This window comes from Aethina tumida, chromosome 5, assembly GCF_024364675.1.
Source record: "Aethina tumida isolate Nest 87 chromosome 5, icAetTumi1.1, whole genome shotgun sequence".
NCBI classification, from domain to species: Eukaryota; Metazoa; Arthropoda; class Insecta; order Coleoptera; family Nitidulidae; genus Aethina; species Aethina tumida.
Window position 1 is genome coordinate 21,557,219 of NC_065439.1, and position 24,544 is coordinate 21,581,762.

At 30.9% G+C, this 24,544-nt stretch overlaps 3 protein-coding genes across 5 annotated transcripts; 1 reads left to right on the forward strand and 2 right to left on the reverse strand.

Annotated features, from left to right (window-relative positions):
* Nucleotides 1-2,033: 2,033 nt before the first annotated feature.
* LOC109604346 (uncharacterized) lies at nucleotides 2,034-5,977 on the reverse strand. 3 transcript variants are annotated; one of them, XM_049968247.1, is made up of 4 exons: nucleotides 5,849-5,977; nucleotides 5,631-5,762; nucleotides 5,266-5,573; nucleotides 2,034-4,875 (listed from the first exon to the last, which is right to left on the reverse strand). In XM_049968247.1, exons 2-4 carry the CDS (start codon nucleotides 5,731-5,733, stop codon nucleotides 2,533-2,535), a joined length of 2,754 nt encoding a protein of 917 aa, XP_049824204.1. In that variant the 5' UTR covers nucleotides 5,734-5,762; nucleotides 5,849-5,977; the 3' UTR covers nucleotides 2,034-2,532. The 3 variants fall into 3 exon arrangements, with proteins under 3 accessions (XP_049824204.1, XP_049824205.1, XP_019876425.2); XM_049968248.1 differs by having other exon boundaries at nucleotides 5,631-5,774; XM_020020866.2 differs by lacking the exon at nucleotides 5,849-5,977 and having other exon boundaries at nucleotides 5,631-5,838.
* Nucleotides 5,978-7,024: 1,047 nt separating this feature from the next.
* LOC109604347 (myeloid differentiation primary response protein MyD88-A) lies at nucleotides 7,025-10,314 on the forward strand. The gene is made up of 6 exons (XM_020020867.2): nucleotides 7,025-7,202; nucleotides 7,259-7,393; nucleotides 7,446-7,645; nucleotides 8,300-8,855; nucleotides 8,913-8,957; nucleotides 9,012-10,314. Exons 2-6 carry the CDS (start codon nucleotides 7,278-7,280, stop codon nucleotides 9,280-9,282), a joined length of 1,188 nt encoding a protein of 395 aa, XP_019876426.1. The 5' UTR covers nucleotides 7,025-7,202; nucleotides 7,259-7,277; the 3' UTR covers nucleotides 9,283-10,314.
* A 48-nt stretch (nucleotides 10,315-10,362) lies between these two features.
* LOC109604341 (dynein axonemal assembly factor 3 homolog) lies at nucleotides 10,363-11,792 on the reverse strand. The gene is made up of 2 exons (XM_020020859.2): nucleotides 11,236-11,792; nucleotides 10,363-11,181 (listed from the first exon to the last, which is right to left on the reverse strand). The coding sequence occupies exons 1-2, from the start codon at nucleotides 11,757-11,759 to the stop codon at nucleotides 10,374-10,376; spliced, it is 1,332 nt and encodes a 443-aa protein (XP_019876418.2). The 5' UTR covers nucleotides 11,760-11,792; the 3' UTR covers nucleotides 10,363-10,373.
* Between the last annotated feature and the right edge of the window lie 12,752 nt (nucleotides 11,793-24,544).

Consider the following 24,544-nt stretch of genomic DNA (forward strand, 5'->3'; position numbering starts at 1 on the left):
ACCTCGGGAGGTGTCTGACTCCGTCGAGTTAGGACCGATTGAGTGCCTGGTTTGAATTACAACGGCCTCCAGTCTATTCAACAAAAAATCTTGTTACTGTAATCGTTTCGAACATCGGATACTATGGAAGAAATTTCGTTTAACTTTTCTGCACACTATGTGGTAAATCACAAAAGTGCATTAGAATGATAAGTAAAAAAGTTCAAAAGTCTGATTCGAAGTTTAATTTGTGAACATAGTAATATGTATACTACTTGTAACAATTATTAATTGATGATTGTTGTTTTGAAACTTATTATTGAAAAAAAACTTTTTTATCAGATTCTTTTGAACTTATTTTGTGAAAAAATATACTGCCAGTTCCGTATAATGACTTATGGTAAAATAAGTGGATATATTAGATTTAATGTAAGTTCTATATTATCCGACGTTTACAAAAAAAATGATTTATTTTGGGGTTGGGTGTCTCTCCCCTTCTGTGACACATGATCATTTCCGATTTTTCCCCACAAAACATGGTTGTATGTATAGTGTAGTTTAGAAAGTGAGAATGTGTGAGAAGCCTCTTGTCTTATGTTAAATATGTAAAAGATAGAGCAGCTTCACTTGTTACCAGAAAAATATTGTACATTTAGATTAAAATTGTTTTCACATTGCTCATCCTGCATGTTTTCAAGGAAAATTGTACCTAATGTTGATTCTTTAGCTTACTGTTTTTATTATCCCGTGCTTCGCCATAGTAAATTAAGTTTCTTCCTTTTTGTATTTGTCTATGCGTGACAAAATTTGTTGTGGCGATGCAAGGGACACACTATTGCTCAAAATTATTGTAAGATAGAACAAACAAAACAATATCCAATATAACAGTTAAAATGTGCCAAATATTTTGCAGTATTGTTGTTTCAAAATATTTAAGTACTTGTATAGTAGCAATTGTTAATTGAGATATGACTGGTGTTAGTTTGTGGGGAAAACTTGAAACTTTCGGTAAAATTTTGATCTCGTCGAATAAAATGTGTTCAAATTGTGTCGAAGTGACAGGTGCTGACGTCTTTTGGTTCACGACATTTCCGACATTTGTTTTGTATATTTCATACTACCAAAGTGTTTTTTACTGAGTATCAATAAGATCTGGTTGTTTTTTAATAGCCAATTTCATGTTATTTAGGTGGATATTTGAGTTTTTTGTTCGATTTTATTCGAGGTATGATAAGAATGAAGATGAATGAAGTAGGGTAATTAATTAAATTTTATAATGTATTTGATTTAAATTTATAAAAACAAACTGTATAATTTTAATATAAATATAAATTTATAAATCAGAAAATATAACAGTACAAAAATCGTTATTTTATTTAAGCCTTTCATAATAAGAAATTATTTTCTTTTAACTAAGGTAAGTTGTGTGTTCATTTAAGGCTTTATATTAAAATATTAAATACAATGTTGGTAACTATTATAGCTTTAAAATTTTAAATAATTTAGCCATGATAGTTTTATTTAATGCGAATTGTTAATTTTAATTTACTATTGTTGCTTTATACAGTATTATAAACATTTAATTTTCTGAACTGGACATAAATGTAACAACTTTAATTTTTTAAAATGTTTTTTTAATGATTATATTTGCGTTTTTTAATTTAACATTAACACTTTGCATAATATCATTTTTGCTTCATAATTTTCGCATAGACTGGACCATTTAAAGTTGTAAAAGTCTTATATTGAATTTAGTTATGTATAAATGGATTGACGTCTGGAGATTCGGAGGGGTAAGACAAACCATTGATGTTTTCCTCTTTTAATCAATCCGTCACAATTTTGTGTATTTGTACTGGGGATCGTTTGTATATTGAAACACATTTTTGGTTTTGGTAATTTTAATTTTTTCATCATTATATTTTAACATTTTTTATACATAACGTACAAGTATGTATGTACAATCCAGAACAAGTAGACTCATTTTAATTCATAGATTTAATATCCCTAACTTTTGAACATGAGTTTATGTGAGAACAAAGAAATAAAAAAAATAATTTTCAAATACGTTTATTTTAAAAACATATTTAACACAACAAAATGTGAAAAACGGAACATGTTACTATTCTACATTTCGTAAAAAATATATCTTCCTCAACACTAATCTACATAACAAATATCCTATATTATGTCCAAAAATTAATACATAAAATTTCACAAAAGACCGTTTCGAAATTCAAATAAACCACTCCTTTGCATCGAATCTTGCAGGGAGCTCTGGGCGTCCTGCACGATCCGGCATCTCTCGGAGCGCGTGGGCGACTAGGTGTGTCCATGTGCGTAGGCGACCGCCTTCACACACGTGCACGGGAAATGCCCAAACGTAAAGCTTATCTCTGGCTTCGCCCACATCCGATTTTTCCGTCAGGCGGAAAAGTTTAAAGTTCGAGTTAAGCTGAAACGGCATTAAAAATGTGGTATTTTTGTTACAACTTTGAGACCAGTGTAAAATAAATGGAAATTATAAACATTGTGGGTGTAAATATGTATCGATTAATTAGATTTGTTTTTCTTATTCTTTTTATTTTTATTCTGCGAGTTTTGATTGATATTATTCGCCTTTTGCGAAGGAGATTTCTTATTAGTTATAGTTGATTCTCCGTCATTGATCTTTCTTTTCTTTAAGGAAGGTTTTTCGGGCTCCTCTTTGGTGGTCTGCTTGTTATTTTTAATGGTTTTTGCCTTTTGCATCGGAGATTTCTTATTGTTTGTGGTGGATTCTCCGTCGATGCTTTTCTTTTTCTTTAAGGGAGGTTTTTCGGTCTCCTGTTTGGGAGTTTGCTTGTTATTTTTAATAATTTTTGCTTTTTGAGCTGGGGATTGTTCCTTATTGTTTATCGAAGATTCCCCACCATTATTTTTCTTTTTTTGGGGAGTAGACTTTTCAGCATTCTGTTTGGATTGATTGTTTGTTTTTTGCGGGGAAGGTTTTTTATTTTTTTTCATAGACCCTTGGTCGTTATTTTTGTTTTTCTTTAAATCACGTGGTTCTGGCTCTCCAGTGGATTCCTTGTCATTCTTGATATTTTTCTTTTTAATTTTTCCTTTTTGTACTGACTCACTTGCCTTATTCTTTGTTGGCAATTCCTTGCCATTAATATTCTTTGTTTTCTGTGGAGTTTTATTATTACCAGCTTTAGCTGGTTTTCCATTGAGTACTCTCTGTTTGTTTGCATTTTTACTTTGTTGATTTAGTTTTGTATTCTTACCTTCTGAAACTGCTTCCTTGGTGTTAACTTTTTGTTTTTTGGCTACAGGTTGCTCCTCTGTATCTTCTTCCTCCAGTGGTCGCTTATTTGTTTCTTCTTCTTCAGAAACCTCCTCATCATCATCGTTTGCAGATTTTGGAATTAAATTCGAGAATTTTTTCAACTTGGCGACAAAGAATCCATCCATATTGTGAGTGTGTGGATAGAATCTTCTTGTAAGCTTCAAAGTTGGATGGAATCTATGGTGTCTGTAATTTGTAAATCCTTCAGTACCAAACTCCAAACCAGTATCAACAAGCTTAACATTCCGCTTTTTTAAGGCAAAATCAATGACCCATTCATTCTCCTCAGGCAATACAGAACAAGTTGAATAAACTATGTATCCACCAGTTGAAGATTTAGCATTTACGCAGTCTATAGCAGCCAGAAGCAACTGTCGCTGTAAATTGTAACATCTCTGAATGTCCTGTTCATCCTTGCTAGTCTTCACACTCTGGTCCTTGGCTACAACACCCGTACCGGTACAAGGGGCGTCCAAAAGCACTCTATCGAATCCCTTCAATACATCCGGATATTTCCTTCCATCCATGCAAGTAACAACCGAATTAACAACGCCCAATCTGTGGAAATTACCGACCACGGCTTTGATTCTATCACGGTTAATATCATTGGCGAACAAGGCACCAGTGTTTTTCATCACAGCAGCAATATGTGAGGCTTTACCACCTGGAGCTGCCGACATATCCAGAATTCTCTCGTTTTCCTGAGGCGCCAATGCCATTACGGGCAAGAAGCTGCTGGCGCCCTGAATAATGTAGTGACCGGCTAAATATTCCGGCGTAGCTCCCATCGGTACTTGAGACGAATAAACCACCAATCCGACTTTACTCCACTTACCAATGGGATCCAAATTTACTCCTCTATTGATCAAAGCTTGAGCTAAATCTCTCCTTCTTGTTTTTAAACTGTTGGTTCTGATTGTTAACGGTCTCTGAACCTCACTGGCCTCCAAAAACTCCAACAATTCGGAAAGTGGGAAGAGCTGCATGAATTTTTCCATGAGGAATTCGTTGTAGCTGTAATAAGTGCACAAGTCGTTTTTGAGTATGTCCAGGTATTCCGACCTCGAATGCTCTTTGTCTCTTAACTTATTAAAATCGGACAAAACAACGATGACATCCCTAATTCTCTGTTGCACATCTTGCAAGCTTTTAACTTCAGCCTCGGATTCCGCAGTCGGAAACTGGAACGTCTCCTGATTGGCAATGTTCAACTGCATTTCGTCTTCCGCCTCTTTGGCCTTCCTTGCTTCCTTCTTTTTGAGTTTTTTGTTTTGCTTTTCAATGGGAAGTAGATCTTCGTCATCTTCATCTTCATCGTCTTCGTCTTCATCTTCATCGTCTTCATATTCGTCTTGGTCATCTGAATCGTCGTCCGAGAGATCGTTAAGCGAGGATACCTTTAAGTTTCCTTCTTCATCGTCGCTTTCCTCATCATCCTCTTCTTCATAGACTTCTTCGTCGTCATCGCTGTCGACTTCAGCTTCTTCATCTCCTTCACTGTCGTCATCTGCTTCCTGAATTTCATCATCACTGTCTTGTTCCTCTTCAACATCGTCATCAGAATCCTGGAAATGAAATAATTCTTTAAATTTCGGCGCGAATTTTTTAATATTAAAATTAAAATATGAAGTAAAATCAACAAAATTTAATCTGTGCATAATATTAATATATAATGAGATAAAGTTGATTATATGTATTTAAATATTCTAGTAGCAATGTTTTTATATGTATTACTAAAAATTAAATAGAGTTGAAAAATTTCAGCTAATTTAAAATGTGTTTTATTTAATTAGTAAGCTAGCTTTCATATTTTATGTAATCATATAGCCAGATGTATAATCTATCATAACATTTCTAATAATTATAATTGTTTTAAATTGAAAAGTTAAAATGAAACTAAATATTTATAACATGTTTTTTGCAACTCAATAATAAATTGTTAATTTTTTATTTACCAGCTCTTCATTCTCGCTTTCCTCCTGAGCAGTCCGCTTTTTAGGTTTGAGCCATTCACTGTTGTGATCACTGAAGCCACGGGAAGGGAGCATCTGGTCCTCTTCACTGCTTTCCTGCTCTGATTCTTCATCAGATTCTTCACTTTGATACTGCTTTTCCTTTTTGGGAACGAGTTTTTGCTTGGCTGCCTGTTGCTTTCTTTCCTCATGTTGCTGCTGCTTTTGCTTCCTCTCATCTAACTTCTCTTGACGCTTCCTGGCGCGAACTGCTTGCCGTCTGCTTAGTTTCTTTTTACTATCATCACCAACTGAAACAACACGTGTTGATTAACATTTACTATGATAAAAGTTATGTTTCGACTTACTTCCTAATGCTTTAGGAAATACGGGATCCTTTTGCTTCTTTGCCTTCTTTCCCGGCCCTTTTTTAACCAACACTCCTTCCGTATATTTCGCCTTTCTACCCATTTCTGTTTGTCACGTTTTAAATTAAACAACTACAATTAAAACTACAACACGTGTTTTATAATGTTACGGCAAATGCAAAACAGTCTTTGAGGTTAAGCGGTAAACATTCACTTACGCGTTGTTGCCGGAGTTCTTTCTTCTAAGTTTCTTATGTTCGATTCGAAATAGTCCTACGACAAAAATGCTGATTTATATTTGTAAAAACTTACGGCACGAAATACTAGGTAACTATACAAGTTTTATTTGTTTGTCGTTTTTTTATAGTCATAGTTACTGTTAAGATAAACAAACGCAACCAAGATTGCGCTTAACGATATACTATAAAAAAGTTTGATATATAGGGTGTTTCTAAAATAGGTGACCAAACCTTGGGACTAGGAAAAATAGGTCCAATAATGAAGAAAATTTAAATAAAATTTCTTTATAAAAGTTTCTCCTGAAGTAAACACAGATAAAATCAAAATTTTAAAAATAGTTTTGTTCAGCGGCGGCGACTCAGATATATTTAATCAGCGGTTTTTTGGCCCGTATTTCTTAAAGTATTTAAATTAGGAAATTAATTATTTAACAACTAATATTTTGTCATAGTATTTTAAACTAGAAATACACATTTATTTAAAAAAAATCAACCATTTTAACGACATTACGTGCTATTCGTGGTTGATGTCATATCATAAAGAATAAGAGATGCAGGTTTATATACTTTTCCACAATTGACAGACACACACATACACATCCATGTAGTTTTTGAAACTGAATAATCCTGTTCGGGAACATCGTTTGAGCTGGGATTTGGAATTATCTTATTAGCTAGAGGCACACCTCAGCTCCACTCGAATTAACACAATATTCAAAATTTACTTATGAAATGAATTAAAGGTGCCTTTGGAGAATATGAATTGAGAATGTTTGAAATTTAATATATAATTGGTATTGTTGGTTTTGCAACATATTAACTTTCTTTGTTAAAATATTAAGTTATTTATTTTAATCTTTAAAAATATAAAAATATGTTTTTTAGTATTAACGTTATATCAATAAAATGATTTTCATAGGTGAGGCACTGCCTCATACACTACATATTATCATACCATTGAAAAGAGTTTGTCAAAATCAGATAAAAAATAAGTCTTTTACAGGTGTATCCTGCTTTTAAATGTATATAAAACTTTTCAAGAACTTTTATCTGGTAAATATTCGGTATAGTGGATTCTATGACACTGAAAAACCATAAATTTAAAATTAATTTCACATGTGTACCTGCAATAACATAAAGTTCAAGTGTCGTCACTGCAGGCGTCAGTTGCGCAAACTCGTGATCATGTCAGGAATTGAGAATGTCAATCTGTGGTTATCAAGTGATTAATCCATTAAAATAAGCTTCTCCGGGAACGTTCACTTGTAAAAAGCCAAACAATTATGAAAAGTCACAATCTGTAAATCGGACGAAAGATTCACGATTCTTGAAGGTACGTTATGAAACCGATTTTGAAGGTTATGTGTTATTTTGCAATTTATTTATTAGGGTTAGCATTAGGCGAGATATGGAGATAAACAATGAAAATATAACAATCAACGCATTGAGGAGGGACACTCTGGAGAGAATCTCCGTCCTATTAAACCCTGTTAAGCATTTTCAGAGTGATGAAGGTTATTCGAGGTGTATATACACTTGTGTTGTTTATAAATATGCTAAATAGTTTTTTTTTAAGGGATTGGCGGGGTTTGGCCGCTTGTTGCAACCTAGATAGTACCGAATTTCAAAACATTCGGTGCAGCAACAACCAAACTCAATTAGTCCTGGAGAAGTGGCATAAAAAGGACAAGGAAAATAGTACAGTCCAAAATTTAATGAAATTTTTAGAACAGATTGACAGACATGACATCATTGAGGACATCACAGAATTAGTTGGTGAGTGTGGGTTTGAATAATTGGAGCACCTAATTTTATTATTAGTGAACCTTTTCTTTTATTGCCAGAATATATGGCTATAAAATATTTTATCAGTTGCAAAGCAAAATACATTATTTCAAACACGTGAATTAGGAATTAAAATGCGTGATTTATGGTGCCAGGCTAATTTATTGTTTGCTTGAATCTTAAAATAGTGCTAAAATAATATTTTTCTGTTATAAACTTTATTATTGTTTTGGAGTTATATCTTGTCACTTAAATAAAAAATTAAACTTATTTTAATAATTAATTATCTTTTATTTTAAAATTAATATGAACAGTATCATTATGAAAATGTTTATTGTTATTTTTGTAGTTACTACTTGGCTAGCCAATGACTGCTAGTAAATAATTGATATAAATTCACAAAGCGTAATGAAAGATCATAAAGTAAATGATGGTCTAATTTAATCCACTGAAAAATAAAAGTACCCACTTTTTTAAAGAATCAAATTAGATTAACCAGTTGCATAGTAGACACAATAGAAAATATAATGAACATTATTGATACTGGCATCCAATTGAAATAGAACTGTGAAAAACAAATTGATTATATTTATAATTTTACTAAAACATATTAACTATACTAACTAAACTACTCTAACTATTTAGAGGCTGACTTGGCATTATACAAGGAGAATCCCTCTGGTAGTGTGGAACCTCCAGAGAAGTTTCGTTTTGAAATCATCACAAAGGATGATGAAGTCCTTCACAAGACTGGGAAAAGTGAGCCGCAAAGATATGATGCGTTTGTGTTGTTTGCGGACGCGGACATTAACTTCGCCAGCAAACTAATGGATAACATGGAAAATGACTATAAATTGAGGTTGTGCTCAAAGTGGCGGGATTTGTTGGCTGGTGCTCTTGAACTGGTTGCCATTCAAAAACTGATTACTGATAGGTGTAACAAGTTGGTGGTGATTTTATCCGATAAATTTCTGGAAAGTGAGGAATATACGTTCTACTACAATTATGCACGGACATTGGATATTAGTATGCAACAAAGGAAAATCATACCATGTACATATAACAGCCCAAAACTTCCTCCACAATTTAATATGTATTTCTGCCTTGATTACGAGCGAACTCTCCAACTTCCCCTTTCCCTGTACGACTTCTGGCAGAAGTTGGCGGAGTCCATCAGACCGTCGTCAGCAAAAACTACTCCGTAAGTTCAAATTCTAAATTATACTATTGGTTAATCAACGTAAATTTATTGTTTTAGGAGTGTGCCAACAATACAAGTGACCCCACCAGAACCCCAAGTCAAGTAAGTAAATGTTGGTCTTATTGAAAGTAATTTGTTTCAACTGTGATTTTGTAGTTTACAATCCAAGATGTCAGTCAGCAATAGTAGTAAAACTTTACATACTGTTACTTTCCAATCCTGCAGTATGGGAGATCTCTCTGCAATTGAAGAGCAGGATTACCAGGAACCAAGGATTTCGTCCAGTGTTAGCGACAATAGTTTGGGCTCCAGTAGCCCAGTTACTAGTCCTAAGCCTCCAAAGCAGAAGAATATCTTCAAGAAGATAATTTCACGTATTAACCATAATAAAACAAACAAACGGACGCCGGTTGCGCAACAGTTGTGAGGTTAAATGCAATAACAATTGCTGGCTTTAAAGAAGGAATTTCACCTCACAATGTGCCTTATTTTAAACTAAGTCTACATTAAATTATTATCTCAGTCAATATACAATATCACGAATACAACGTGTTGATTTTTAATGAGTGCCTTCCAGCATATCTTGTATGGTAAATGTCTTGAATAAACTTAGGTACTATGTTGTGTGCAGGAGACTTGAAAGTATTCTACTTTTAATAGACTTTGGCAATTTTATTCAATTTTTAGACTACTGTTACATTCCAACAGTTGTATTTATTTAATTATAGTGTTCATTTATCAATTATTATCAATTTGTGGTAGTATCATTATTCATAAACCTTATCTAATATTCCTATTTGGAGGAATAAAATAAATTGTATAAAATTTAAATAATATAAATTATATACAAAATATATGATTATAATTGTATGACTGATCCGTTCGTTCATTTCGTATTTTTAAACTGTTTTGTATATATTGTATAACGAATAATCACATGCAACTATGTCACAATTACCTTGGACTACTTTATTTACATTTATATTAAATACCCACTAATAAGTAGTGTAGTGTATTGTATGTCTAGTCATTATATTCTGTATATGTGAATATCCTGCTTTATTCTTATTTATATTATGTTTTATACCATTTAAGCGTACTTTTAGAGGATTTTTGCTTCACCTTTAGTGCCTTCAACGCATACTTCCATTACATTTGCATTTAAAATGTATCACAACTCTGTTTTCTGTTGTCTTTACGGTGATATTTAATATACATTACACTTATTTTTTTATACGATATAGATCTATATAATATTTAGTGTGCCTTGTGTAATTTATAAGATATATTACTGTTGTTAATTTCAAGCTAAGCTTTGAGATTGTCTTCTATATTTAAATATTTATTGTTGTTGAAAGGCTTTATAAATATGTATATTTTGTATTTTTATCTAAAGTTTTACTTGTGATGTTGATGTGGTAAATGAAGTGCAATTATTTTTAATAAAATCATAAATGAAGCAATTATTTTATTCCTTTTCCCAAAGCAATTATTAAAACAATTTTTGTTGAATAAACTTTATTTATTGCGTACTATTTTTACATAATTACTTTCTTCCACTTCAAAATGAAGTTTGCGCCAATCTAAACTCTCCATTTTACTATCAATATCTTTGGCATGTTCTTCCAATTCCTTTTTCCTTTTACTCAGTACAAAAAGTTGGTTTTCAAGAAGAATCAACGAGTTAATTTTGGCAATATTTTCTAGTAATGGCTTGGTGATGTACTTGAGATATGTACTTCCAAAGTATATCAAATGAAACATGTCTTTGTACTCTTCCTTGTATTCCATCGTCTTCAAATTAGATATTGATACGAACTTTATTTTAACGTTTTCAAGTTGCACACACCGGGCTCCGGGTTTAGCAACAACATCCACACCTTTCAGATCTACAATAAGCTTCTCATCCTTTATAACCATGGTACCCATTAGATAATCCGTAATCTTATGGTGTTCGTATTCCTCTTGGTACATCAACTCATAAAATATCTGCTTCAAGTTACGCTCGGTAACGTCGGTCGCCCTAAACGAATTCAGTCCGTTCGTCGACTTCATGAAGTCCTTATCCTCGCAGCTCAAGCCAAAGCTGACGAACGGTCCGGTCTGCATATCGCCTAAGTAGCCGTGATGCAGGTACTTGTCACCGTTCGGTATTATTCCGCAGACCATCGATCGATTCGGTTTCGAAACCTCGGATTCCAACCACGAGAACGCGATGCCGTTCAGTCTGAAGTTCTTGTACTCCTGCGGACAGACCTGTTTGCCGCCTATTGTGTGAAAACGCATGTGAAGATCCCAATCGAAAGATCCCATTCTTGAGTCATATCTAAAATAATTAAAACATGAGTGTTGCTTATTGATGTTATTGTGGTGACGTTACCTAACGCCGAGGAAATTTCGCAAACGCCTGTCCCACGAGTGGCATATGTCGAACTCCTCCTTGCCACACCAAAACTTCAAAAGATTTTCCAGATAGTCCCTTTCTTTGTATTTAATATCGAGAGTTACGCAACTCATTAATTTGTTCAGGTAGTCGTAGTTGGTGACCATTTTAACCAGTTCATGAGCAACCGACGCCAAGTACTTTGCTACGGACGGCCTCACCATGGTGTTGCCGTACAGCTCCATGAACACCTTGGTTTTCTGTTCGAGGCCCAAAACATTATCTGGCTGCAGAGCAATATTCAGCAGCAGCAGCTGTTTGGCCACGGTTTCTACACAAGCTTCCGCCAGGTAAAAGTTTATTTTCGGGCTTTTGTGCCGGTATCTTTTGGCGACCGTTTGTAATACGTGTCTGGCATCTGCACCACCAACAATGAGAATGTTGATCTCTTCGGGAAGATTACCATCGTGGTCTTCCAGTTCTTTGAGTAAATCTAGTGCTGGTGTTAAACCCCAGAACATCCCTGCAAGTGACTGAAAATAGTGGCGTTATCGATCAAATATTGTTTTGTGGTTGCCAAGGTGATGTGTAAATATAAATGATAACTACAAATTTTATATTTGTTACCAAATACAATTAAAATATAATAAATTGCGGAATATTATTTATTGGTTTGAGATAAAATTTATTTGATATTAACGTCATTAATTTGTCGGATGTCGTTTTTTCAAATCATTATGTGAATGTGTGTTTATTTCAAGAATTTAGGCTGAATAAATGTGAAATTGCTGTAATTACTTGCGAAACGTCATACCACATATTCATATAAATAAATAAATAATTCATGAATTTATATTGCGCAAACAAAAAATTAAATAACTGTCCTGATAAATCGAATATTTTATTTGTAGTTTTGAAACTAATATTAAACATGTTACTTTACAATTTACGTAACTCTTTTATTTAACGTAGTCTCCCATGTTTCTACAGGCAAGAAGATGCTTTGGGCTTTTATCCAATCCATCACAATTTTGGATTTGTGTTCGTTTCATGTTTTCATCATTTCTTCAATATATGAAAGCAAAATGTTGTTAACACATCCTTGTACATAAATCAGTTTAAGAGGACCTTCGCCAGAAGAATGAAAGCATCTCCATAGCATAATTGAAACTTTTTAAGTAGTTTTGTATCGTCTAATGTTTAACATAAGTAGAACCATCATTAAATTTAAACTAGTCACTAAAAACTGTTCTATATTTTTAGAATCAATCATCTTCTCACAATCCTTGAACTAATATCAGTAAGTCCCATGTCCTCCAGATTGGCTTTAATTTCAGTTGACAATAAGTTGTGATTGTTTCTTGACGGTCATTACTGTAAGTATAAAAATTGAATAAGAATATTTATATTTGCTAAAACACAATTAATATATTTAAAAAATAGAATAAAAAGTTAATTAATTCGAAATAGATATGAAATGTTTGTTACATAAAACCTCGGTTTTAATTAAACTTTTTTGAGCAGGTGCATTTAACATAGATAATTAATCGGCCCCCGATTTGGTGAATTAAGTGCACCTTTAAAAAAACACAAACACAAATATTACACATGACTGATATTTTTTCAATCACAATATAATTAACTTATTAGAACGCGATTAAATAATACCGGATCATTGTGCTCCGGTTAGGTATGTGAAGCATGGTCTTTAACGCCTTTCACTGTGCCTTTTTCAAGATCAAAATGTGATTGGCTACGGTTAGGTTTCAGCAGAGGTGTGTGCCGGCGGTGTGGTTAAGACGTATGTGCCTACACCTGCGATTGCCACACGCAAATCCTTAAATTTTGCCTAAATCTGCAGCAATTTAAATTTATCAAAAAACGTTCAAGGTGATCGGGCTCCACAGTTCGCTTCCGTTGTGAAATTGGGCATAAAAATAAATGGGGAATAAATCACCGTTCACATTTATTGGAAACGTATCACTGTGGCTCGGACATTGTTCGGACACTTCTGAAGTGGTTGTTTAATACCCTGCTGTTTTTCAAGAACGATCAGTTGTAACAATTTAATCCATCATAAACTAGATAGTTTGCACATTCTAATAATACTCAAATTCGTATCAGGGACAATGTAGTAATAAAATTTAACACTAGTCATAATTTCTTTCCATACAATCTCCTGCAAGATTTATAAACCGGCACCAAGCAGTCATCAAAATACGCGGCACCACTTAAAACATAATTCACATAATATGACAAAACTGCTCATAAATAATTCAGTAGCAAGAGAATGTAACATACTTAATAATTACAACATTGCCAGGTTTTAATCAACTGCCTGCATAATTTAATAATGATATGATTGACAGTCTAGATGCAATTTCATTTATGGGTGTTTTCCGATCAATTGGCCAAATGGTGATTATATTGATCGAATGTTTGGTAATATTTGGTTGCTGGAGGTTTTAATTGAAAACAATCAGTCTCAACCGACGATTATCTTCTATACCTATGTTCTGGTATTTCTAGATGTTGCAATATAATGATTATTAATTTTAAAGTGTAATGTTAGTTATTTTTTTGCTCATGCAGGCCTGGTGGTTGTGGTTTGGAAAATCCTGTGTCAAGACTTATTAGAAAGGAAAAGCCAGGCAGTTATTGTGAATTGCTAAAATAACAAAATATTTTCAAACTAAATTTAATTACTATTAGATCACTGCCCAATCCAACTGTTTTTGCCAGTAATTATGGTGGTTATAAGACACAAACAAAGTCCTGATGGTGAGACACGATTTCAGCCGGATTAATCGCCTTTTTTTCGGCTAATAACCAACGTGCAAATATCAACGTAACCAATTAAAAAAACCTAATGAAATTATCGCGTGACTTACGGTCCACCATAAATCCACACAGTGATTTATTGGTCCGTTTAATCTAATCGGCATTATCCTTCGCTAACACAATGGGCATGCCCGGCTCAATTTTTCATCGACCGCCTCGCGCCAATATTATTGACCGTGATCGATGAATTTGTCGATTTTTTAAATTTGCAGGTGGTTGTTCGGTTTTAGATAAAAGTATATGTCCTTGCCTGGTCGGTGAACGCCGGAGAATGGGTGCCATGGGTTCGGATAGCAATAAATAGTATCCGTTACTGAGTATTTGACTGTATAATATCTGTTACATGTGTTTCTAATGAGGGTATTTCTTGTTGCGTTACCGGGGACATCGGAGGAATTTAGATTGTGCGATTTATGCGCCTTGTAATTGTTGCAATGAACAATTACTTCGTGTGTTTCGATTGAAGTGTTACTCGATTTATTCATTTATTAAGTTTAGTTACATTTTATTCTCATCAATAAATTAGTTTAAGCAAGTCCCACTTAGATAGTAATTTTATTTCAATAATTAGAACGATCACTAACATTTTCCTGTTAATTATATTGTATTAATTGTATATTATTATTAGGATTTTATTTATTGATTGGAGTATTAAAAAATCACAAATCGATTTATCTCACGTATACAAAGATAATAAATATATTGTACAATGAAATAGCATAAATTAATAAGTTTTCTTAACCAATGTGTGTCCGTGAACAACCTGAAAATGGTAATTCCATTTATTAATTTAACTTTATTCAAATATTAATAATTTAGAAAGTATTTAAATTTGTTTCTGACTTTTTCTTTATCTATAAATTAGTTTAATTAATCTGAACTGAACTAGTAGTTTAATTTCAATAATTATAATAAGAAACATAAAAAATTTGACCACTAAAACAATATTTTATTTATTGAATTAAATATGATTTTATACAAAATAATTATTATTTTGCTTATTAATTGAATCATTAAAAACTGATAAATTAATTTAACTCATATATACAAGGACAATAAACATATTGTACAATGTATTACCATAAATTAATAAGCTTTCTTAACCAATTACATATCCGTGAATAAACAGAAAATAGTAGTACTATTTATTTATTCAAGTTCATTCATATTTTATTTAATTAGAAATGTTATTAGTTACTTACTCGATTTACCTCATATATAATAAAATTAATTAAAAAGTTTTCTTAAGCAATTACATATGTGTTGAAAAGCAGAAAATAGAAAATGATATCTATTCAGATTTTATTAATTTAGAAATCTTGTGAATTTCTTACTGATTTCTGATTTTCATCTATAAATTAATTTAACCTGTATTAATTTAATTTTAATAGTCATACTTCAGAATCATAAATAGAGTTCTCATATGTACAATTTTATCCATATTTTATAAATTACATAAATTAAAGTTTTCTTAACCAATTATTTGTCTGTGGACAAACAGAAACTTTATTAGTAATAATATTAATTTATACAAGTTTTTTTCAAAATTTATTTTCATCTATAAGTTAATTTAACTAATTCTGATAGGAGTAACAATTTAATTTTTATTATTATAACACAGGAGAATTTTTTATCTTGTTACATATAATTTTATAGCATAATTATGATTATATTCATTAATTGACTTATTAATAACTCATAAATCGATTTAACGCACATGTACAAAAACAATAAACATATTTTATGAATAGCATAAATTAATAAGTCTTCTTAACCAACTATATACCTGGGAACACTGATAATAGTAATATTTATTCAAGTTTATGAATGATTTATTAATTTAGAAATCTACTCTTCTTATTTTTGATTATAAATTAGATTAACCATTTCCAATTCGACGAGCAATTTAATATTAATAATCATGATAACTAACTCATAAAATAGTAGATCACAAACACATCATATTTTTTTAACTTCTGCCATATAATTTTATAGCTGTATTATGATTATATTTATTGATTCACTTATTAAAATCTCATAAATCAATTTACCTTCTATATTTTAATGGTGTATTAAATACTGTGTTTACAATTTAAGATGGATGAATTTCAAATTTAGAGGTGACCTCTTTCAATGAATAGTTAAATTATTAGTTAGGTGTTTGACCATTATATTCATTGTTTAATTAATCATTATAAAATAATAAACTTAAATAATTAGATATTTTTGAACAAACATAAATTAATATTACTGTTTATGATTCAAGTTTATTTACATTTTATTTATGAATAAATTAGTTGGATTACTGATTTCTTATTTTCATTTATAAATTAGTTTAACCAATCCCAAGTGACTTAGCAATGTAATTACAACAATTATAATAACAAACTCATAAAAAATTAGATAATTGACACAACATAATTTTTTATCTTATTACACATAATTTTATAGAATTATTGTGATTTTATTAATAACTCAAGTAAAACGATTTATTTCATGTATACAAAGACAATAAACATATTTTATGAATAGTATAAATTAATAAGTGGTCTATATATATGTGATCCAATAGAAAATTGCAATAATTCTTATTTATTCAAGTTTATTCATATTTTATTAATTTAGAAATCTGGTGGATTTGTCACTGAATTTTAATTTTCAACTTTATTAAGAAATTGCATATGTGTGAACAAACACTAAAATAGTAATAATATTTATTTATTCAAGTTTATTCAAATTTTATTAATTGAGAAATCAGTTGGATTTGTTAGTGACACTAAATTAAATTAATTAAAAAGAAATAAATTCCCATAAACCGTTTTAAATGACGTGTGAGGAATGAAATAAGTAGTTACACCTGAAGCTGAATATCAATCTAATTTTATTACATGTTTTATTATGATTATAATTTGTCATGCATTTATGCATCTTAAACAAGGCTACCGATACATTTTATTTATAATAAAGAAGTGTTACGTCTAAAAATGTTGTCGTTTTTTTCAATTAGCTATCATTTAATAGGCATTAAATGATTGTCACGGCACAATTTACTACACGGATCTGCACAATATAATATTATCTACAAGGACACAACAATAATAATAATGTATTGTTTTTAAATCCAGGATTCAAGTGCAAACAGTAAGAAGAGAATTTCTGGAGCGTACAATTATAATAAACATCTTTCACGATAATACACGAAAATTATGAACAAATTTGTTGCCTTTAACAATGGAAAGGTTTTCTCAAAACAAAAAACCTAATAACCCAGCACGACCGTTTAACGCATTTATCTTTATTATTTGTGGTGTTCCAAAAAAACGATTGAATTATTATTTTATGGGGCATTAAATACACATTGTTACCGTTGTTCTTTGTTCCGATGTTCACTCGTCTTATTAACACCAAACGTTGTTCAATTTCAACAAATTGTGTGTTACCTAATAAAATCAAGTTTTATTATACGTTCGCAATTAGAGTTTTTTTACCTCAAAATAAATTGTGACAAATCAATTTACACCTGAACCAATTTACTGTTCCATTATGGTCTTGAAAGGATTTTAATTGGAACCCTAAAGGAGAACTGTACTTGCCGCCGATTCTTAACCATTAATAACGTAACTCAACATTTTTTCCTCACATTTTTTTACCCATTGTTTAAATTGATTAATGTATCGATCACATCTAATTAGACGAGGCTACAAAAAAATCACCACCATCGCTGAACACAGAACGAGTTAATTAAAGTCGGACTCCACCCGGATGCCGATTTTCAGCGGTTTTTTTCTTCGTCTGTTTCAGGTAGTTGCTCGAAAATATCCCGCAGATATTTATAATGCACGGCCGCCGTCCGTGAACCCGAATCCACGTTTTATCCCTTTCACGAGACCATTTTTCATCTACTTCCGCATATTTTTTTCCTTCGGCGAATGTTATGGTTGTTAAAGCGTGTTTTTGTTTCTTGACGCGAATTTCGTCGTTGTTCGACTACGATTTTATTAGGCGAATGGAACGAATCTGATTTTCTGATAATTTAATTTTTTTTTGTCGGGCCATTAGTTTTGAATGTTTTGGGAATTTAATATATTTTTTTTGGTGCCTAAGGAATCTGGGCAAATTAAATATGTATTGACAAGGAAATATGTAAATAAATGTATAAAAATGTGCATGATGAGACTTTTTGGTGAATAAAAATGTTTCTGTCTTTTATTCGAATTTAATATGTTTGAATGTGTTTGGTGTGATGAATTTTGGGTGCATTAAATATTGGTTTATAATTTAAGATGAATGAATTTAAAATTTAAAAGTGACCTCTTTCAACGAGTAGTTAAACTATTAGTTGCAAGTTTGACCATCACATTTATTCTATAATTAATTATTTTAATTTAAAATAATATCTTTTTTAATTAATTAGATATCTATGAAAAAACATTAAAGTAATATTATTGTTTATGTATTCAAGTTTATTCATATTTTATTTATGTAGAAATGAATTGGATTTTTTACTGATTTCTATCTATATCTATAAATTACTAAACCAGTCTAAATTGGATGAGCAATTTAATTTTGATAATTATAAGCAAACTCATAAAACTTGAGATTACTAATACAACATAATTTGTTATCATGTTATTACATAATTATATAGAATTACTTTTATTTTATTAACTTATTGACTTATTAATAACTCATATATCAATTTATTTATAAATAGCTATAAATAGCATAAATTAATAAATTATCTAAATCAATTATATATCTGTGAACAAACAGAAACTAGTAACAATATTTATTTATTTAAGTTTATTCATATTTCATTAATTTAAAAATCTGGTGGATTTATTACTAACTTCTTATTTAGTTTAAATTAAGTCTAATTTAAATTAAATTTAAAAACTATGATAACAAAATTTTATTTTGTACAAAAAGCATTTTCTGTATCAGCTATCAAATTTCACCTTCACCGTTTTTAACATGATGTATTTATTTTTTTATATTAGTTAATTAATTTTTCTCATTTTTAGCTTATATAAAATGTATATAATATATTTTAGTAGAATAATTAGTATTGTTTATTAAAAAGTTTCTTTGAATGAATGTTTATATGTGTTAACTCAGGGAAATACATTATAAAACACATGTGTAGATGAATATTCTTTTGATAGATAAAAATGTGTAAAAATGGCGAATGCGCCCAATGATTCAGTTCGAACGCGTTCGACTCATTGAATGTTAATAGGGTCAACGCAGCCTCTAAATTAGAAAGAGTCAATTTGCGGATATGCCAACCCCACCCACATATTTCTTTGCACTCAATGTCATGTGATAAAATTTTCGTCTAAGCGTTCATTAAATCCTGCCAATTTATCTTACATGTCGGGTCACGATCGTTCATTATAGTTTTTAATTAATTGTCGATAAAAACGGTTATGAAATAACGTGTGGCTTATCTCGATCGACCATTGTTGATACCATGGTATTTTGTCTGTCGACTCCGCTGACTTGACGAGATATAATTACAATCATCGACTTTGGATCATTGACCCATTTTTTACAGACACATTTCGATATTTTTTAAGTTAATTTTTAGCCCGAAAATATATAATATATCACACTGTCCATAATTCAGTGATCTTGAATTGTTTGACAGTCAGTGTTTTTTAGACAAAAACTGGCACTTTATGTGCAAGGCCAAATTAGTATAAAACCTAATAATAAAAACTGTCATGGTTTTATATCAAAGCAAGATCTGACACCAATTAAATTGTGCATTTTATTCATCTGTCAATTTAAACGAATATCTTTTTAAAAAAGACACCCATTATTGAGTCATAATGGTGTTTATATACTGAAGTGTTTGCTAATTATCTAATACAGCGATTAATTTAATTTTATATCGACAATTCAAATTAAATCGCTTTTAAATGTAATTTATACCATAATGAGTCGACTCATATAAGCTTACATGAATATTTATAACAATAAGTGACACTATTCTAATGCAACAAATAAAAAACGGTACCAAGCGCAGTTTTTGTCCATTAATAGAGAATAATAGACAACATAATTAATGTAAAGTATTTATTAATTATTGTTATGTATTATTAATAAATATTTGTATCAACAATTAAGCGAGATTTCTAAATTAATTATGCGTGTTTATTTGTTCAATTCGCGTGCAATCTTCTGTATTAACATGACGAGCGTATCTTTAATTCCTGTACTTTTACTTTTTACAACAACTAGTCAAATTATTAAGATCAATTACAGCCCATAATTCATGGCAAAAAATAATTAATTAAAAAACGTCGTAACAAACACGTGTAAGTAACAGACATTGAACTTACAATGAGGTTTTACAAATTAATCATTTAATTATTCAGTTTGTTACACATCATTCGGTGCCCACTACTTTTGTACCCGCATTACTCACTAAACTTTCAAAATTGTCCGAGCTTAGTCAACCATTTCATAGCTCGATTAAAATGACTTATTACAAGATAATGTCTGAGTTTACGGACAAAAACGCTTCCGTTACGTTTTCTATCGTCCGGCGAACGCACTTTTTAAAACCGACCATTTTATGTTCCATATTTGGGTTGGTAGACAAGCGACAGGTTTGTGACCTAAAGAAGTTTTTTTCTTCGGAGAACACGAACAATATGATATAATAAGGTGAACAAACCTGACTTATTCTCCAGATATTAGAATAAATGTCGCCAAACGTCGTGATTTATTGTCGGGTTATCGTTGTAAAATTCATAAGACATTTCTAATTTAAAGGTGTACAAGTGTACACGAAATGTAAATAATTCAATTACAATTTCGGCACCTTTTGTCCGATCACAAATTAACAATGGTTCGGGAATATATTTGAATAAAATATGCGTAAACAGGTGATTGTTATTGGAGCGGCATTGCTTTTGTGTTTGAGCGGGCCTCGCCCACCCGGACAATGGGTGAAAGTTTCGCTTTTCGGGTGCCGAAAAAAAAATATTCAGAAGGTGTATATTTATTAGATAAAAATTTATTTGCACCGGATTTACTGTAAGTGCCGGTTTTTACGTGTATTAGAAATGTTGACGTTTAAGGAGTGGAGTGACGCTCACAATCGTTATTGGTGTTTAATTAATGGTTGGGCCAACGATTTAATGAGACGATTTCTCTAATAAGAAAAAAAAACAAATTTGCCAATTTAATTTTGGGAAATTTTTATGGGTTTATTCTTTGGGTCCTCTGTGAATGAGTAGTTAAATTCTTAGTTACAAATTTGACCATCAAATACATTTGTCAAATGAGTAATAGTATATATACTAGCTATAAGAATTTATAAAAAAAATATTGTTTTGAATAATATTATTAAAAAAATAAACATTTTTATCAGATTTTTTAAAAATATACTGCCATTTTCGTATAATGACTTATAGTAAAATAAGTAAATATATTAGAATTAATGTAATGTTTAAATTATCCGACGTTTACAAAAAAAATGATTTATTTGGGGGTTGGGTGTCTCTCCCCTTCTATGACACATGATCATCTCCGATTTTTCCCCACAAATCATGGTTGTATGTACAGTGTAGTTTAGAAAGTAAGAATGTGTGAGAAGCCTCTTGTCTTATGTTAAATATGTAAAAGATAGAGCAGCTTCACTTGTTACCCGAAAAATATTGTACATTCAGATTAAAATTGTTTTCACATTGCACGTTTTTCAGGAACATTGTACCCAATGTTGATTCTTTAACTTACTGTTTTTATTATCCCGTGCTTCGCCATAGTAAATTAAGTTTTTTCCTTTTTGTATTTGTCTATGCGTGACAAAATTTGTTGTGGCGATGCACGGGACACACTATTGCTCAAAATTATTGTAAGATAGAACAAACAAAACAATATCCAATATAACAGTTAAAATGTGCCAAATATTTTGCAGTATTGTTGTTTCAAAATATTTAAGTACTTGTATAGTAGCAATTGTTAATTGAGATATGACTGGTGTTAGTTTGTGGTGAAAACTTGAAACTTTCGGTAAAATTTTGATCTCGTCGAATAAAATGTGTTCAAATTGCGTCGAAGTGTTAGGTGCTGACGTCTTTTGGTTCACGACATTTCCGACATTTGTTTTGTGTATTTCATATTACCAAAGTGTTTTTTACTGAGTATCAATAAGATCTGGTTGTTTTTTAATAGCCAATTTCATGTTATTTAGGTGGATATTTGAGTATTTTGTTCGATTTTATTCGAGGTATGATAATGAATGAAGATGAATAAAGCAGGGTGATTAATTAAATTTTTTAATGTATTTGATTTAAATTTATAAAAACAAACTGTATAATTTTAATATAAATATAAATTTATAAATCAGAAAATTAAACAGTACAAAAATCGTTATTTTATTTAATCCATTCATAATATGGAATTTCTTAGCTAAGATAAGTAAGATATTAATTATATAATTGATGTAAATTTACTTTGTAATGCTTTTAGAGAAGATGCTACACACAGTGTCACACAATTTTGGTCTCGTTGATTTACTATGGGCAGTGTCATCCTGAAATCTACACCAATGAAGAAATTAAGAGATATCTTCTGCAAAATCCTTGTATAACAAATTTGTAAATAGATCTGCTAGAGTGGGATTCAAAAGACAAACGATAAATGCTAGTGTCTACTCTTCTTGTTGTACCTCATCCACCACAAGTTTGAAGAGGAGGTCAAAACTGTAGTTGATTTTTGCTTCATTTCTAAGAATCTAAATATTTTTTCTCGTTAATTTTTGTTTGTTAAACGTTGGCAAAAAAATGTTAAATTAAAATTATTGCAAAAAAAAAGTTTTTTTTTAATGTAATTAATAAATAATAGTTCAACATAGACAATAAAAAATTCTATGAGATTCTGTTGTTTATCAATTAGTATAAAGTTGTTTATTGAGTCATTGAATTTGGTAAAACTGAGCCAATATGGAAGGCATGTAATTGAGATTTTTGCAGAACAATTTCCATTACTCAATATGTAAATTTAAAACAATTAAATTACTAATTCCTAGTTTAGTTACCTAATAAATAAATTATTTCTTGATAGTGTTGGGCAGAACCATTAAAATGCACGCCCGACATCTTGGATCACCATAAAACAATTATCATAATATTTCACGGATATTGTGCAGTAGTAACATATTCGTCGAACGCCTATAATCAATACTGCTAATTGTATACAAAGTGCGACCACATAATAAATACGTACACGTATCCCGTTGTGAGTTATTAATTACAGAAACTCTAAACGACAATTTATCAATAGCCGAGGGTTCTGCATGGTTTCCAATCAAATTTTTGCTCTTGGTATGCAACGGTGACACATTCACATAATAATAAGTAATGATCAACCCAGATCGGTGACAATGATTCGAATGGAGTCGTGCCAAGCCGTTGGTCGGCATCGGCATGCATGAATGTAATGTGTTATTATTATAATAACGGAACAATGCACAGCAATTTATTAGTTTTATAGCAAATAATAAAAAAAGCCATTACTTAATGGGGGGCGTTTTATTAGCCACATTCAGATCTTATCGTACTGACTTTGATGTATATTTTACATGAGGATTCGAGCATAATCGATGTAAATGAATGTTGTGCGATGCTGGTTGTTAAAATCGTGACGGCATTATTTGTGCAGCGACTGGATTTTTTATAATTGATACGAAATTATTTACATGAAATGGTTTATTATCGGAAGATAAATTGGATTGATACCGAAACCAGTAGTAATTTGGGTGTGGATGTTTAACCCCAATCTGGCTTACAACTTCATAATTTTGTGACTGAGGTATTTACTTAACACAGTGTAAGACGAAAATAATCTAAAATTACATGTAAAGGAAAACGGTTACATAAATTATGAGTGATCAGATGGAAATCTTTAAGCACCAAAGACAGTCTATAATTAAACTAATCTGAGAAACAATTTTTTATAAAATGTGGAACGAAAGTACCTTAAAAAAGATAAAATATTAGATGTATAGAACAAGATTACATAAAATTTAAATAATGATTAAATCTATAAACATAAAATTCGTTTATGACTAAATAATAGAAGTGCATGAAACAGTTTCAAAATTAGTTAAATAATAACTTTGAGAAACTAAAATTAAATAATACTAAAAAACAATTTTATTCATTTATTTGTGCTTAAATATTGTGGGTTTAATATTTAAATTAGAAGCGTTCTCTATCAACGAGTAGTTAAACTTTTAGTTACAATTTTGACGACCAAATACATTCACATGGGAACACCCCCAACTTTTTATTTATACGTAGATTTAAATGAATGAAAGCTCAAAAAGTAATTATGCAAAAATTATTTAAGCCTCAATTCTTTAAAAAAAAATGTGTACTAATGAACTCTAAAAAGGTAAAATATTAGATGTGTATACAAAGATTACGTAAAGTTTAAATAATAATTAATT

Excerpts from the sequence above, each read along its gene's own strand:
- LOC109604346 (XM_049968247.1), bottom strand. The coding sequence starts at position 5,733 with ATGGGTAGAAAGGCGAAATATACGGAAGGAGTGTTGGTTAAAAAAGGG. Across the intron at positions 5,574-5,630 it reads ATTTCCTAAAGCATTAGGAA|TTGGTGATGATAGTAAAAAG; the intron begins GTAAGTCGAAAC and ends GTGTTGTTTCAG. Across the intron at positions 4,876-5,265 it reads AAAGCGAGAATGAAGAGCTG|GATTCTGATGACGATGTTGA; the intron begins GTAAATAAAAAA and ends TTTCATTTCCAG.
- LOC109604347 (XM_020020867.2), top strand. The coding sequence starts at position 7,278 with ATGGAGATAAACAATGAAAATATAACAATCAACGCATTGAGGAGGGAC. Across the intron at positions 7,646-8,299 it reads GGACATCACAGAATTAGTTG|AGGCTGACTTGGCATTATAC; the intron begins GTGAGTGTGGGT and ends CTAACTATTTAG. Across the intron at positions 8,958-9,011 it reads CCACCAGAACCCCAAGTCAA|TTTACAATCCAAGATGTCAG; the intron begins GTAAGTAAATGT and ends GTGATTTTGTAG.
- LOC109604341 (XM_020020859.2), bottom strand. The coding sequence starts at position 11,759 with ATGTTCTGGGGTTTAACACCAGCACTAGATTTACTCAAAGAACTGGAA. Across the intron at positions 11,182-11,235 it reads CGAAATTTCCTCGGCGTTAG|ATATGACTCAAGAATGGGAT; the intron begins GTAACGTCACCA and ends TAATTATTTTAG.